The 17,521-nt window shown below is 38.9% G+C and overlaps 1 protein-coding gene across 2 annotated transcripts in view; it reads left to right on the plus strand.

Annotated features, from left to right (window-relative positions):
- Agbl1 (AGBL carboxypeptidase 1) overlaps positions 1–17,521 on the plus strand; it is an 832,602-nt gene that overhangs the window by 55,938 nt on the left and 759,143 nt on the right. For both annotated transcript variants that reach the window (XM_087188360.1, XM_021264792.2), the window contains exons 2-4: positions 8,851–8,914; positions 10,566–10,712; positions 15,317–15,448. In XM_087188360.1, coding sequence (XP_087044486.1) covers positions 8,851–8,914; positions 10,566–10,712; positions 15,317–15,448 — 343 coding nt within the window. The remainder of the gene's footprint in view (positions 1–8,850; positions 8,915–10,565; positions 10,713–15,316; positions 15,449–17,521) is intronic.

Genomic DNA, 17,521 nt, shown 5'->3' on the forward strand with positions numbered 1-17,521 from the left:
TAGCACACTTCCACTTAGTTTTTTTCCTGATCTGGACTCACATCCTTCTACACCAATCATAAGAAAGACTTAGAACAGATGGACCATGGTACATTCCCTGGGCAGGGGAGAGGAACTGCACCCTCCATCAGCACTGGCCTGTCAGTCTTTGAAGCAACTGGAGGCAACTACAGAGGAATGGTTAATGTGCGAGCAGCATGTATGGCTGGTCACAGGTCATACTAAGGGCTGGTAATTTAGTGGGTATCATATGGCTGGTTCTGTATCCCATTGACAGATATGAGAGAAGCATGTAAGACAATACTGTTCTCAGAGAATATTAGTGGGCATTGCAATAAAGCAGCAATTCCTTAGGGGAAGAAATTAATTCAGTAAGATATACAGATTGTTTGTTACATCTTAGGAGATGTCAATACAGAGATGAATAAGATCTAGTTCTTTTTTTTCTCATTAAATGTTTTAATGGGTCTCAAAATTCTGTGAGAGATTTTTGGTCAAGTTGTTTCCATTAGAAAGTGTTGATTTAAAAAACTAATAACTTAGGGGGCCGGGGATTTAGCTCAGTGCCCCTGCACCTGCCTCACAAGTGCAAGGTCCTGCATTCAATCCCTGGTACCAGAAAAAAAAAAAACGAGAAAAAAACCCTAATAATTTAAAACTGACACACACACACACACACACACACACACAAAACGGTCCACAAAACATTCTCCTTTCCTTCTGAAGGTTTGATGATGTATTGTTATCATTAACCAGTTTTTCACTAGTAAACTTAAATAGCCAGTTGGGAGAAACAATTCCAAAACCTGACATCCACCACTGGGGTGGCAGCTGTTAGGGCAAATATGCATTCAGCCTTCTGAGCTTTCTGGGCAGACTTGGTGACCTTGCCAGAGTCGGCAGCTTTCTTGTCCACTTCTTTGATGACATCCACAAAGATCTAGTTCTTGCCCACAGGAATTCCCAATTCCTTTCCCCACCTGCTTTCTTCAGTTCAGGGATAATGGATGCAGATTCATCCTCCAGCATCACCATGCTCTGCCATGCATCCCTCTGAGCACACAGGGATGCAGCATTTTAACAACTTTTCCCCCCTTCCTACTGAGGTGGGTTCTTTTTTTTTAAATTTTATTTTATTGGTACAATTAAGGTTTGAAATATAATGACATTCATCATTGGAAATTTGTAGCTTTACATAATCTCTCTTGGTTCTTATTTTTCCCTCTTCCCCTGCCCTCCCTTCAACCCCTCCATCCCTCCCTATTTACAAAGACTTTGTTTCCATTTTTTCATTTTCTCATATTAATTCCATTCCCTTCTTCCCTTTTCCCTACCCTTCCCACTTTGCCTTCCCCTTTGCCCCTTTTCTTCCTATTTCACATTATCTATTATACCATTTAGTCCTTATTGACACTTCAAGTTTCTCACACTAGCGAAACTATTCAGTATTTACACATGTGTGTCCTATTTATTTCACTTAAGAGTATCGCCTCAATGTGCATCCATTTAGCAATAAACATCTCTAATTTATCATTTTTTGTGCCTGAGTAGTACTCCATTTTATTTAAAAAAACACATCTTCTCTATCCAGTCTACAGTTGATGGGCATTTGGGCTGTTTCCAAGTTTTAGCTATTACAAACTGTGCTGCTATGAACATGGGTGCATGTATATCACTGTGGTATGATACTTTTAATTCTTTGGGGAAGATACTGAGCAGGGGAATAGCTGGGTCAAAAGGGACTTCCAGTCCTAGTTCTTTAAGGTATCTCCATACTGATTTCCACAGTGGTTGCACCAGTCTACACTCCCACCCACCAGCAGTGGAGCAGGGTTCCTCTTTCCCCACAGCCCCACCAGCATTTATTATTGGTTGATTTCTTGATAGCAGCCATTCTTTCTGGGGTGAGGTGGAATCTCAGCATTGTTTTCATCTGCATCTCTCAAATGACCAGTGATGTTGAACACTTTTTGATATGTTTATTTGGCATTTCTACTTCTTTGTCTGAGAAATGTCTGTTCATTTCAGATGTCCATTTTCGGATTGGGTCTTTAAATTTGGGAGGTCTGATTTTTTCAAATTCTTTATAGATTCGAGATAGTAGACCTTTGTCTGAGGAAGAGCAGGTGAAGATTTTTTCCCACATTGTGGGTTGTCTCTTCACACTGCTGGTGGTTTCTCTTGCTGTGCAGAAGCCTTTTAATAAGAAGAGATCCCATTTGTTGATTGTTTGTGCTAGTTCACGGGCAACTGAGGTTTTGTTCATAAAATTTTTTCCTACACTGATGTCTTTAAGAGTTCTACCTAACCTCTGTTCCAGGCGATTCAGCTTTTCTATTTTAATATTTAGATCTTTTATCCATTTTGATTTTAGTTTAGTGCATGGTGAGAGATATAGGTCTGGTTTTAATCTTTGGCAAGTTGAAACCCAATTTTTCCAGCACCATTTATTAAAGAGGCTATCTTTCCTCCAGTGAGTGTTTGGCTCCTTCATTGAAGATGAGATGACTGAGTATGTCTGAAGTTGTTTCTGCATCTTTTAATCTGTTCCACTGGTCCTCAGGTCTGTTTCTTTCTCATTACCATGCTCTTTTTATCACATTATCTTTGTAGTATAGTTTAAAGTTTGAGATTTTGATACCTCCTGCCATGTCTTTGTTACCTAGAATTGCTTTTGCTATTCTGGGTCTCTTCTTATTCCAAATGAATTTTTGGATTGTTTTCTCAAGGTCTGAGAAGTAAGCTTCTGGGATTTCAATTGGGATTGCATTGAATCTATATAGCAGTTTTGGAAGTATGGCCATTTTCACTATATTGATCCTTCCTACCCAGGAGCAGGGGATGTCTTTCCATTTTCTGATATCATTTTCAAGCTCTCTTTTCAGAGTGCTATAGTTTTCAGAGAAGGGGTCTTTGATTTCTTTAGTTAGGTTGATTCCTAGGTATTTCAATTTTTTGGATGCTATTGTGAAAGGAATTATTTGCCCTATTTATCTCTCAGTGAGTCTGTTGTTCCTGAAGAGAAAAGCTATTGATTTTTGTGTGCTGATCTTCGATCAAGCTATTCTACTGAATTTGGTTATTACGTCTAGAAGACTTTTTGGTGGAGTTCTTGCGATCTTCTATATATAGAATCATGTCAGCTTCATGACAGTAATGACAAAATAATGACGATTTGACTTCTTCATTTCCTATCTTAATTCCTTTTATTTCTTTCTCTTCTCTAATTGCCATGGCTAATGTTTCCAGAAGTATAATGAACAAGAGTGGTGATAGTGGACGTCCTTGTTTTGTTCCTGATTTTAGTGTGAAGGATTTCAGTTTTTGAGCATTTAATATGATATTGGCTGTTGGTTTTTCATAGATGGCTTTTATCAGATTGAGGTAGAGACTGTCTATTCCAATTTTTTGTAGGGTTTTTATCATAAATGCATGTTGGATTTTGTCAAATGCTTTTTCTGCATCTATTATGGTTTTTGTCCTTGGCTCTATTGATATAGTGTATTATATTGATTGATTTGCATGTGGTAAACCATCCCTTAATTCCTGGGATGAATCCCACTTGATCAGGGTATGTGATCTTCTGCATTCTATTTGTCACTATCTCATTAAGGATTTTTGCATCTTGTTCTTTAGTGAGATTGGCCTATAGTTGTCTTTTTCGGTTGGGTCTTTCTTTGTTTTGGGGATCAAGGTGATGCTTGTTTCCAGGAATGAATTTGGGAGTATTGCTTCCCTTTCAATTTCATTGAAGAGTTTAAACAGTAGTGGCAGTATTTCCTCTCTAAATGTCTTGTAGAATTCAGCAGTGAAGCCATCAGGACCTGGGCTTTTCTTATTTGGTAAGTTTTTAATTACATTTTCAATTTCATTGGTTGATATTGGGTTGTTTAGAACTTTTAGGTCTTCTTTATTCAACTTTGGGAATTCATACCTATCTAGGAATCTGTCTGTTTCTTCTGTGTTTTCCGTCTTATTGGCGTAGAGGTTCTGGAAGTAGGTATTGATGATCCTCTGGATTTCTGCTGGGTCCTTTGTAATTTCACCCTTTTGATTTCTAATTGCTTGGATTTGGGCCTTTTCTTTACTTTTTCTGATAAAGTTGGCTAAGGGTTTGTCAATTTTGTTGATTCTTTCGAAGAACCAACTCTTGGCTTCATTGATTTTTTTGTATCGTTCTCTTAGTCTCCATTGCATTGATTTCTGCTCTGATCTTTATAATTTCCTCCCTTGTATGAGCTTTGGGTTTGACTTGCTCTTCTTTATCTAGAAGCTTGAGGTTAAGCATCAGGTTGTTTAATTGAGCTTGCTCTGTTTTCCTAATATGTGCATTCACTGCTATGAATTTCCCTCGTAAGACTGCTTTCATTGTGTCCCATAGATTCCGATATGTTGTATTGTCATTGTCATTTAATTGAAGGAACTGTCTGATTTCTTCTTTAATTTCCTCTGTGACCCATTGGTTATTCAGACGTGTGTTGTTCAGTTTCCATGTGTTTACGTAATTTTTGCAGTTTCTTTTTCTATGGATCTCCAATTTCATCACACTATGGTCTGATAATATACAGGGGATAACTTCAATTCTTTTGCCCTTACTTAAACACATTCTATGAGTGAGTTTGTGGTCTATTTTGGAGAACAACCCGGGTGCGGCTGAAAAGAATGTGTATTCTGATTTCGTGGGGTGGAACACTCTGTAAACATATGTTAAGTTCTTTTGTTCAAGAGTTGAGTTCCAGTATTTCATTGCTTATTTTTTGTCTAGTTGATCTATCTATTTGTGACAGTGGGGTATTGAAGTCCCCTACTACTATTGTATTAGTGCATATATGACTTTTCATGTCTGTTAGTATCATTTTTATATAGTTGGGCACACTAGTGTTTGGTGCATAGACATTTATGATTGTCATCTCTTCCTTTTGGATTGTTCCCTTTACAAGGATGCAGTGTCCTTCTTTGTCTCTCTTAATCAGTGTTGGTTTGAAATCCACTTGATCTGCAAAGAGGATAGCTACTCCTGCTTTTTTTCAGGTTCCCTTTGCATGACGTATTACTTTCCACCCTCTAACTTTGAGTCTATGAGTTTCTTTTTGAATTAAGTGTGTTTCTTGTATTTAGCATATTGTTGTATTTTGCTTCTTGACCCATTCTGCCAGTCTATTTCTTTTGATTGGTGAATTGAGACCATTAACATTGATGGTTATAACTGTTACGTATTGAGTTATTATTGTCATGACTTTTTCTTTTTGTTGGATTCTCGCCCTTTGCTTTTAATTTCTTGTCATGCCTGGTGGATTCATTCTGCTGTGTTTCCTGGGGTTGTGATCCTCATTGTCTTTTCCTAGGATATTATCTAAAATTTTTTGGAGTGCTGGTTTGGTATTCACAAAGTTCCTAAGGTGCTCTTTGTCATGAAAGTATCTTATTTCTCCTTCAATTTTGAAAGATAGTTTTGCAGGGTACATCAATCTGGGTTGGAGGCTGTTTTCTTTTAGGGCTTGGAATATGTCACTCCAATTTCTTCCTGCCTTGATGGTTTGTGTTGAGAAGTCTGCTGTGATTCTGATGGGCTTTCCTTTTTATGTGATTTTTTTCTTTTCTCGCACTGCTTGTAGAATTTTGTTCTTTGGTTGGGTTTGTGGAATCTTAACAATTATATGCCTATGTGTGGATTTTTTTGACCAAGGCTAGTTGGAGTCCTATATTCCTTACTTATCTGTATGTCAAGTTCTTTCCCCCTGCTTGGGATGTTTTCTGCCATTACTTCTGTGAACATTTTTTTAAAAGTTATCTGCACTCTCTCCTGTTTCTTCTTTGACTCCAAGCAGTCTCATGTTATTTTTCTTTGCATTGTCTAGCAGCTGCTGGATTCATTTCTCATGGTCCCCTACAATTTTGAAGCAATTTTTCTTTTCTTGGTCACTAATTGCAATCATATCTTCTATATCTGAAATTCTGTCCTCACATTGGCTCATTTTGCTGCGTAGACTTTCAATGGAGTTTTTAATCTCCTGGAAGTCTGTTTGTATCTGTTTTATGGTTTCCATTTGTTTCCTATGTTGGGATTCCATCATGTTCCTCAGCTCCTCTATTTTTTTATCTGTTTCTTCTCTAGATTTATTAATCATATCTTACACTATGAGCACAATCTCTGCTGTTATCTGAGAAATTATTTCTGATTTCATTTTTCCCAGAATCCAGGTGATTGAGTATCAGAGTGTTCCATCTCCTTTCCCTTTTGGGTTGCTGTAGGTGATCTGGATGTCTGGTTTTGAGACTTGTTTACATGTCTTCTCATTTTGATGAGGGTGTGTCCTGTTGGCACCCATATGGCTCAACTCCTCTGGGCTGGGAGTGGTGGAACTGTGCCCTGAAAGCCCCTTCCTCTGGCTTGGGAACAGTGGAACACTGGCCCGGAAGCACCTTCCTCTATGCTGGGAGTGGTGGAACCTGGTGGGTTATTTCATCCCTTATGGACTTGGCTGGTTATATTCTCCTTCTGGGATTCTTCCAAGCATCCCTGTTTACCTTTGCTACAGGCCCTCCCGTTTGAGTTCCTACCTGCCTACCAGCTGCCCAGCTCAGCCAGGCCTGGAGCCTCATCACAGCAGATTGTGTTTTAATCAGTTTGTAGCCTTGCAGCTTAGTCTGGTGTCTGGAACACAGATGAATTCCAGTGGATGCTTGCAGGATGTATGCATTAATAATTGAATTAAAGGAAATGAAATCTGGATCTTTTATTCCCCTTCAATCAGTTTCTGTCTTATTAGTATTTCAGTTTCCCCTTTCTCTTTTTCTCACCTCTATCTTATCTCTTATTTTCCTTGCTTTTTTATTTTCCTTTCCTTATTATTCATAATAAGCAAGGGATGAATACAGCATTTTAAAAGTTACACAACATTTACACAGCCTTGCAAAAAGTCTTTTATCTCCTCTCTTCACAGAAAGATGAGATGTATCTGTGAGATGTACCCGGCCATAAATGTCAGTGTTGGCTATGAAAGAAACATTTCAGGGACTGTGTTTTTCTACTGTGTCTCATCTCTGGGGCCACTTTCAAAAGGCTATAGTCTTGCAAACTCAGAATGATAGATCAGTTTCTTGGCCACCCTTGGGTTCCTGTTTCCATCCTTTGGTGGACTAAGGAGTGGAAGGTACCAGCATTGTGTATATGGTGGAGATTGGAGGGAGACATGGATTTGGAAATATGGAGAATAATACTGTACCTTCTGTTAATATTCAGTACAACTCTGATGAGAGGCGTTAGCATAGTGCATGTTGAGATTGGCCTTGTTAGGCCAAAGCTCCTGGTGAAAAAGATGTCAGAGGATATTCAAATCTTCTTCCTCAGTAAGTGCCTAGGGATCTCAACAGAGCTTATCCCACCCAGAATAGAAATTATTGAGTTCCATTTTGATATTAATCTGTCATGAACTTTTTGCATTAGTTTAATATTAAGATATTTATCTTTATTCTTGTCGGATTTTTTTGCAGTTCCCTTACATTTAGTGGTGAGGTAAGTCACCTTGGTGGAATATGTCTTCCTGGAAGATCTTAAGCTCTGGAATGAAGAAGTCTTTCTGGAAAATCTTTTTTTTCTTAAATTCTTTTATTGGTGCATTTTAGGTAAACAGTACATTTACATTTATCACTCAGAACTTGTACCTTTACATAATGTGTCTTAGTTCTTATTTTTTCTTATTCCCCTGCCCTCCCTTCTTCCTGGAAAATCTTAAGCTCCAGAATGAAGAAAGTATATGCACTACTTTGTTTTGTGGGAGCTGTTGGACTTCATGGATCCCTTCATGTTCTTTTTGGTTCAGTTTGGTTCCATTTAACAAACATTTATTGTACATTTTCTCTGGCACATCCCTGTGCCAGGTACCAGATCAGAGATATGCACAAAACTTAGTCCTTTGTTTAAAATTTTTAATCTCCAGTGGGCATGGATTGCATCTTGATTCCAAAAGCAGGTATTAAGTGTGGTGTCAGAGCTACAATCAGAGTGATGGGAAGACAGAAAGGATCCTAGACCCAGCTTGTGGATGGGGTGCAGATCTTGGGGGACATCATACATTTGAAGCATGAACCATCACTGACCTTTGAAGTCTTTGAAGCAGATAAGGAGCATAAATCTTACTAATGGGAAGATTAAGACTTTGCTTGAAATACTATACCACTGTAAAAAGATCTTACCATGCAAGGACCATTGGTATAGGTATTGGGATACTATTGGTCTAGTTCGACTGGCTTTTATTTCTGTCTTTGCTGTATGGATTGACTCAGGGGGTTTGGCAATTCCTCCCACCCTCTGAACTCAGGTTTCCATCTATATAACAAGGGTAGAGTGTCAAGTATTGCACAGATTCCTTAGAACATTACCCTAATATGGTTTGGTGTTACCTGGGGCTTCTCTCAAGAAAATCAAATTTCATCCATTCTGCCAAGCAAGTATTTGCATCAGAACATTTTGGTGAATTTCAGATTTTACCCTGTGCCTTGAATTTAAAGCCAATTCAAGCCTACTTCAATAAAAGATCTGTACCACCTTGTCCCATAAAGCTCCTTTTCTTGCTGTTTCTGTGTTGGTCATTGTGCATCTTGCTGATGTAACTACAGGACTGATCCTCAGAGAGGGGTCCTGAGGGCTAAATATGGAGGAATACCTCCTGAGACCCCTACCTCAGGCATCCCACTCTCTGTTATTACTTAAGAAGAGCTCCCTTTGCCCATCCTTTCACTTAGGGAGTCTTCCTCAGTCGAAGAAAGCATAGCCCTGCTTCTTTGATTCACACCACCTCCTTCCACTTGAGTTCCTTCTTAAAATGGCTACCTGTCTTCTCATTGCAGAGCTCCTCAGACAAAGCATCCATCCTGACCATCCTCCAGCTCCTTGGAAATTTGCTCTCTGTTGGTGAGTAGACTTTACTCTCATCTAATGATATGGTGGCTGTGTCTGTTCCAGGAATCTGTTTGGCTGGGATTGCTGTAGCTCAAGTGTCTGATGAAAGATAAAGTCACCAGCCTATGCTTTCACTTTGAAGGGATGAGATATGGAATATACTTGGGCTCTTCAGTCTTGTCACCTATCCTACAATGACTGAAACTTAGGAAGAAATTAGTGGCTGGGTAGTTATTCTAACAGTTTCTCATCTGTAAGACCAAGGATCTCCAGAGACCTGCATCTACCTTTCAGTGCTCCTCAGAGAGGGCTGCCCCTGAAAGGTTCTGTCTCTCCCCTTCTGTTCCCTTTGGTGGGGATCTAGGGATTGACAGCATCCTTGAATATGGCAGGTGGAAAGAGGAATATGAGGCAGAAATTGGACTTTGAAGTTTGGTAAGTCATAAGGTGACAGAATTGAGTACTTTGGAATCAACTGGGTTAGCTAGAGTAGTCAGCAATATTTGCACAAATGTGGAATAGCAAGAATGAATGATACACCAAAGCTAGAGCCTCAAGGGTCCCATCATGTTGGGTTTTTTTTTTGTCAGCTATGCTGCCCACCACTGGCAGGGCAACTTCCCTGCAAATTTTTTTTACTGAAATACCCTCTGGAGGTGAAGTCACTTATCTCCTGATATAATGCTGTTCCTGGCTTTTCCAAAGGTATCTGAATCTCAGAATTAAACCTTGGAGCTCTTCCTCTGATACAGATGGTAATTCATCCCTCCCTGTCTCCCTGCCTCACTGTCTCCCTGTTTTCCTCCCTCTCTCCCTCCCTCCCTTCCCTCCTTCCTTCCTTCCTTCCTTCCTTCCTTCCTTCCTTCCTTCCTTCCTTCTTCCCTTCCTCCCTCCTTTGCCCCATCTCTCCCTCCCTTCTTTTCATTAGGATGAAAAAAATCAGAGAATCTTCTTTGGTAAGGTTCCACTTTGTTGCCTACCTTGGTTAGGTCAACCAGGACCCTTCCCAAGTTGCGATGTGATCACTACTTTTCAGCTCATCCTTGAGTGAGGGGGAAGTCTCTGTTCAGAATTTTTAGGTAGAAAGAAAGATCAATATTTCAACCTTGGCCCAGATGCTCTTCAAAATTTGTTAGGTAGGACAATCAGACATTCATTTCTTAAGGGATTATTCCAGAGGTTTCCATATTTGCCTTCCATCAGTCACTGAAGGTCAGCATCAGAAAAATCATTATGCCATCAATAAAATTATTCTAAATAAGCTATCATCCCAGTGCCTTCTACTAATGATTCAAACCTACAACAGAAAGACATTAAGCACATGGTGATGTGTAAGCTTATTCATAAACATGTACATACATATGCACAAACATCAGTGAAGACTCAACAGGTTCTTTGAGAAATGGATTCTAGGCTCCACTTCTTACAATGGCCGCAGTTGAATACATCTAGGTTCTTAAATATTGTTTTATTTCTCCATTTTATATTTCCTTCCCCTTACCTGATACTGTAACTTTAACAAAGGTTGCCTCAAGAACTACTTAAATTTGTTTTCTGGTTCTGAACCAATCTTTGCTCAAACTCTTGCTGTTAGGTCCAAGGTCTGTTCTAAGGAAAATGAGGCTTATCACTTATGGTTCATCTGTTCTCTGGTTTTCCCCAGGCACAGACCGGAGGATTCACTACCTGATCAGCAAGGGTGGCAGTGAAGCCCTCCTGCAGACCCTGTTGGATACTGCAAGGACACCTTCTCCTGACTATGAAATTCTCCTGCCTCTCTTCAGGCTGCTGGCCAAAGTTGGCCTCAGAGGTACCCACACTCCAAGACCCAAAGGCAACTGAAAGGGCACTTTTGGAGCTGTCAGCATGAGAGTTATTTGGGAAGCTCTTGTAGGAAGCAGCAGGGAGGCCCTGCTTCCTTGCTAGTGATGAGTAGGCCAGCCCCATAGAGAAGTAAATGTTTTGACCTAGATGTCAGCTACTCCAACGTACGTGGTTTAGGACAGAAGCCAGAGCAGGCATGGACTAGATGGGCGTAGTCACATAAGTGAATAAAAGAGGAGCTACCCCACTGCAGTTTTTAATCATTTTAAAAAATAAGTGAAACATTTTTACAATTGCATCTTATATGAAGTCATATATATATATATATTTTTTTCTAAAATTCTTTTATTGGTACATTTTAGGTATACAGTACATTTACATTTATCATTGGGTGCTTGTACCTGAACATGATGTATCTTGGTTCTTATTTTTTCCCCATTACCTGTGCACCCTTCACCCCCTCAACCCTTTCCTATTTACATAGACTTTGTTTCCTCTTAAGTGAAATAAATAGGACACACATATGTAATACCAAATAGTTTCTCTAGTGTGAGAAACTGAAAGTGTAAATAAGGATTAAAATGAGTAATTGTTAATTTAAAATAGGAAGAAAAGGTCCAAAGGGATAGGGGAAGTGGGAGGGGAAGGGGAAAGGAAAGGAGGGAAAGGAAAAATTATGAGGGAAGAGAAAAATGAAGTTTTATATATGTTGACTCATTGTTCTGGAAGCCAGAAATCCAAAGTCAAGGAACTAGCTTTGTCATTTTTGTTTCTGGAGCCTCTGTGGGAGAGTCTGTTCTATGCTTCTCTCCCAGCTTCTGGTAGTTGCCAGAATCTTTGATGTTTCTTGTGTTGCAGTTGCATCTCTCTAGCCTCTGCCTCCATTTTTCAGGGGGTGCTCTCCTCTGTGTGTCTGTGCATGTTCTTTCCTCTTCATGTAGGGACATCAGAAGTTTAGATTTGGAGCCCATTCTATTCTGTATACCCTCACCTTAACTAATTAAATCTAGAAAGATCCCATTTCCAACTAAGATAAGATTCTGAGGTTCTGAGTGGACCTAAATTTAGGGGAACACTATCCATTCAATCTACTACAAAAGTCACATAGAACTAGAGGTTCCTTAGTTGAGGAGGACTAGGGGGAAGGCTTAGAGCGTTCTCCAGTTATATTCCATGGTCATTTCTCTTTCGCTGTGAAGGCTCCAAAACACCTCTCTAAAGCTCTGGAACTTCTTGGAGTACAGTTAAAAAACCCGGGCACTTAGCTCATGCAAATACTGCAAACTTGTTGTAGCAGTTAAGCTTGTATTGTGTGTTGGGTTCCCCAACAGGTCAGAGAAGCTCAGACACTCTGAAAACCAGACCTCCCGATGTTCACTGTCAGTAGCTGTAGCCAAGAGCCCAAAGGCTCAGGGGCATTCTTTCCTTTTAGTATTGTCTCTACTTTGAGTCCATTCAATATTCTATAGACGTTGACTGAGAAATGAGCATCAGCTCACACCTGCATGAGGATGTCCCAGAAAAAACCAATACGGCCTACCTAGCGAACATTCACCAGCTACTCACTCACTATACATCTACCAAGGCCAAATGCTGTTCTAGGCACTGAGAACACCACAGGAGAGTTAAGGAGCCTTCTCTTACAGAGCTCGCATTCCAAATGGGGCAGCCAACAAGTCAGCAAATAATTACCTGGATGTTAGCAGACTATGATGAGTGGCATAAGGAAGAGAAAGTGAGGCTACACTAAGATGGCATCGTCAGGGACAGGTGACATTTGAGCTGAAAGCTGAAGAACAAGAGAGAGGAAGTCAGCAAAGTAAGAGTAGGTCAAGAAACTCTAGGAAAAGACAGTAGAGATTGATATATGCTCTGGTCATAAACAGTCCAAGCTGGGAAGTCAGATCTATGTTTCAAGTGTAGCTCTGACACTGACTAGCTGTGTGACATTGGCAAGTTTCTTAAACTCTCTGAACCATTATGGCCCATGTATAAAAGGGAGGTACAGGGCCGGGGATTTAACCCAGTGGTGCCGCTGCCTCGCAAGCACAAGGTCCTGAGTTCAATCCCCAGTACCACAAAAAAGGGAGGTACAATATTTAATTGTAGGGTTGCTGTGAAATTAAGGGTGTATTATATGTCATGTGCCAAGCATGTGGGGCCAGAGGTCTGACAAATAAAAGTCATCTAGGTGCTGCAGGAGAGAGATGGTAGATACATCTGGGCAGTGGTTTCCAAGTTGTTGCTCTTGACATTGCTTTAATAATCATGTCACTGCAGTTTCTGCCATCAAGAGGTCATGGTTCTTGGAATTGGTATTAAAACTGCCATGGGCTGACTTGAGCAGAAGAGAAGTAAGTTTGGCTGCTCATGATTACAATTGGGTAGATATTTCTTTTCTCAGAAAGGATGGGTCATGTAAGTTTATTTATAATCTTGTTGCTGATGTCCTTTAGGCCCAGAGGTAAAATTGGTAAAATCATGTTTAGCATATTATCTCTTGCAGTGAATTTTAACTTGCAGTGAATTTTTTAAAGTGAATGTTATTGTGTATGTTTGCGATTTACAACATGACATTTTGGGGTAATGTAGATAGTAAAATCATTACTATAGTGAAGCAGATTAATATATCTGTCATTTTACATAGTTATACATTATATATTTTTAGTTACAAGAGGAGCTAAAATCCACATATTGAACAAAAATCCTTGATACAATACAATTTTATTAACTTTATCCTCATGTTGTATATTATGTTTACACTCGTTCATCCTACATATTTGCTACTTTGTACCTTTGACCTACCCTCCCCATTTTTTCTCCCCAATCCTCCCTCTGTCAATAAGTGTTTAATTCTCTATCTCTGTGTATCTGAGTTATTACCTCACAAGGTTGAGGGTGGCTATTACCAAAAAGACAAGAAGTAACAAATGTTGGTGAGGAGTCAGGTGTGGTGGTGTGTGCCTGTATTCTCAGCTATTCGAAAGTCTGAGGCAGAGGATTGCAAGTTTCAGGCCAGCTTGGATAACTTAGGGAGACCCTGCCTCAGAATAGAAATAGACAGACAGATAGACAGACAGACAGACAGACAGATAAATGAATGGGCTGGAGATGTAGCTTAGAGCTCTTTGATTTCAGTGCTAAATATGGAAAAAGTGTTAGAGGTGTGAAAGGAAAGAAAATCTTGCACATTGTTATTGGAAAGGCAGATTGGTGATTTTTACAGCCATTTTGAAAAACAGTATAGAAAATCCCAAAGAAATTAGAAATAGGACTACCTTCTGACTCAGCAATCATTCTTCCGGGTATACGTACATTCTCAAAGGAGATGAAATCATTAATCACCAATTTATAAAGATATGTGCATTCCCATGTTTGCAGCATTATTTATAATAGCCAAATATGTAAACAACATAAGCATCCACTGATGGATGGATGGATGGATAGGGAGAAAATAGTATATATACATGATGGGGTATTATTCAATTTTAAAAAAGAATGAAATCCCATCATTTGCCACAACATGTATATTATGCTAAACGAAATAAGCAAAACACAGAAAGAGAAATATTGCACTTAATAATAGCAATGCATTTCTGAGAAAATGACCACGATGATATGGGAATCACACTTTGGAAAGGATGCAGTGTGACTGGATACATCACCTAGCATCACAGTGGAAGCAAGGAGCATAGACCAAAGGATGCTTTCCCCCTGTTTTAAAGCTTATTTTTAATTATTAAAATAATGATGACTAATTCACAATACTCAGTGTCAGGTTTTTTGGAGCAATAATTTAGAGATGTATGAGGGAAAACTTTTATTTTCTTAAAATACGTTTTGTTTTTCATTGGGAAAATTCTGTGTCATACGGAAGAATGAGCCCTTATCTACCTAAAACTTCTCTAACTGTTGTTAACATTTTACCTTGGGCTGGGGGTATAGCTCAGCAGTGGAGCACTTGCCCACTATATGTGAGACCCTAGGTTTGTCATATTTTCTTCACCTATTTATTTTTATTTGAAATATTTTAAAGAAAATTACAGCTAATAGTTTGCTCCAAAATCCTTTTGAGTGCACTTCTTTGAAAAGAGCCATTTTCCTACATAAGCACAAACCATTATCTCAAATTTAATAGAATTAACAATACCTAATGTGTGCTTATTCCAGTTTCTCCCAATGTTTCCAACAGTCTTTTACAGATATATTAGAGTCAGAGTTCTAATCAAAGTTCATGCATTACATTTGAATGTTATGTTATTTAAGTGTTCTTAATTCTAGAGTTATTGTGTAGGAAGAAATTGATGCCCAGTTAAACTGGAATTTATGCACGAGGACAACCAGAAACATCTTTAGGTATAAGGACTTGAAAGTCGTACAGTGCACAAGTCTTCATGTAAAATAGGTGTATACAGGATGAGCTCTTCTGATTCATTTGTTCCACTGGGAACATGTTTTGCAGTATTTTTTAGTAGGTCTTTGGCTATGATTAACCTTCCTCTACCATCTTCCTTTTCTGTACTCCAAACATGTTGCAGTCATCAGAATCAATGTGAAATCCAACTAAGAGAGATTTATTTGTGTTCCTAGATAAAAAAATTGGGCAGAAGGCACTGGAATTGGAAGCACTTGATGTGACACTGATCTTGGCCAGGAAAAACCTGTCCCATAGCCACAACCTTCTACACTGTCTTTGGGCTCTGCGTGTGTTTGCCTCCAGTGGTAAGTGACTATTGTGGCCTCTACGGTGGCTTCCAGACCTGGGCTAGAAATTATGTGAGAGTCTGGTGGGAATGACGGTGCTGGTGGGGAATATATGTGGTTCCAGCTAGATAAGTAAAGGAGCTTGACAATCCAGAGGGTGTGGAGGCAAGAAGTTATTTTTTCATTTCCTTAACCTGGTAAAATGCTTGAGCCAGCTCATGGAGATGGACTTTGATGTTGGTTTTCCTTGTGGCCCACATATTACAGCACTCTGGGTTTCTCTGTTAGTACCACCAAGTGAAAAAGACCTACAGCAGGGGAAAGGAAGCTTTTCTTCATTCATTATGATATTGAAGGGACAGTTTTGCTGTGTGTTACACCTGTCAAGAATTACCCTTGCACCATAAATCTTACTAGAGCCCTGAAGCTACTCATTGATAACAACAATTTTACCAATTTTTTCACTTGTTTTTATCTCATTATCCTTCTCAAAAGAGTCTTTGATAACAACAATTTTACCAATTTTTTCACTTGTTTTTATCTCATTATCCTTCTCAAAAGAGTCTTTCAGGTGACTGCTGAGGTACATAGCGGCACATAGGTTGATACTTATTTACCATTTCCTGATTTGGATTATTTCTGATTAACATACCAATCCTGTACTTAGACCCACAATTTTATAGCTAAGAGAAAAAAGCTGCTTGGAAGAGTTAAATAATTGCTTGAATTTATACAGATAAAAATTCATGAAGGCTGAATTTTTAACTCCAAAAGTCATGTTAATTCTAGTCCATATGGAGACATTTTTATTAATAGATTAGATTCTATACCTCCTACCTCACATATAATAAGTACAGAATTTTTCTTCCCTTTCTCTAGCTCCCTTCTTATAGAATGAAAGTGACAATTATTTAGATCTAATATACTCTGTAGGAAAAAGAATCTGAGAAGATCTGAATTTGATTCTATTTTTTATGAGTCACGAAACATGGGTACTTAATTTGTTTAACCTCAGTTTCTTCCCTTGTAAAATTATAGTGGCAATAATTACTACTATTAACCTGCTTGGTATGTCATAACAAAATACTACTATCTGTGGTTTAAACAACAGAAATTAATTTTCTCACAGTACTGAAGGCTGAATGTCCGAGATTCAAGATTTTGGCAGGTTTGGTTTCTTCTGAAGCTTTTCCTCTTGGTCTCAGGAAGATTGTTGTCTTTTCTTTCACATGATCTTTTCTCCCTGCATGTGTGACTTGGTGTCACTTTTTGTGCTCCAAATGTCCTCTTTTGATGAGGGCACAGGTCAGATTAGGTTATGGTCTTCCCCAATGGCCTCATTTTAACTTAGGTAAAAGTGTGGGGTACAATTTAGTCCATTGCAAAGCTCGTAGAGTTGGTTGATGGGATAAATAAGACAACATTTCTGGGTGTGACAACTATATAACAGCTACTCAGTGCTAGTTTTGTTTCCTGCTCTGCTTTCTCTAGTCTTTTGAAGTAATATGAAGCTTACATATTAGGAGAGTAAATAGATGACTATTTTTCTAGCTATCCTAAAGCCTATTAAAATAATCTGATTTTCATTGGTGAATTCTATTTATAAGCATGGAGAGCTCCAGAAAGAGGAAGTCTTTCTAGAGAATAATGAGATAGATTCTTGATTCCTTGTTTACCAGCAAAGCCTTTTCTCACTCATCTCATATGTAGGAACCAGTAAGTCAGAGAATTGGAGAATCTGAATGGATCTGTAAAAATGTATCCCTAATAAAGGAAAAGAGGAACCATGGCTTCGTACAATGGGTAACTCTCATTAAGGAATAGCCAGAAGGTGTGCCACCCCTGTTTGGAGCTTGCCAATAGAACAAGATTTGAAGTGTCTCATAGTTTCCTAGACAATAATGGGGCTAACAGCTTGCCTTCCTTACTATATGATGATTATGGTTATCTAGAATAATACCTTTGGCCAGAACTACAAGAAGTCCTGGGATTTGCCTATAGGTTTGAAAAGGTGGCCATTTGGCTTATATTTCAGACCTACATTTATTATACCAACTGTTTCATAAGGTATTTTTAAAAAATGTAATGTCA

The sequence above is a fragment of the Heterocephalus glaber genome, unplaced genomic scaffold, assembly GCF_053883595.1.
Source record: "Heterocephalus glaber isolate CG9 unplaced genomic scaffold, H.glaber_assembly_v1.0 deba00001531, whole genome shotgun sequence".
In the NCBI taxonomy this organism is placed as follows: Eukaryota; Metazoa; Chordata; class Mammalia; order Rodentia; family Bathyergidae; genus Heterocephalus; species Heterocephalus glaber.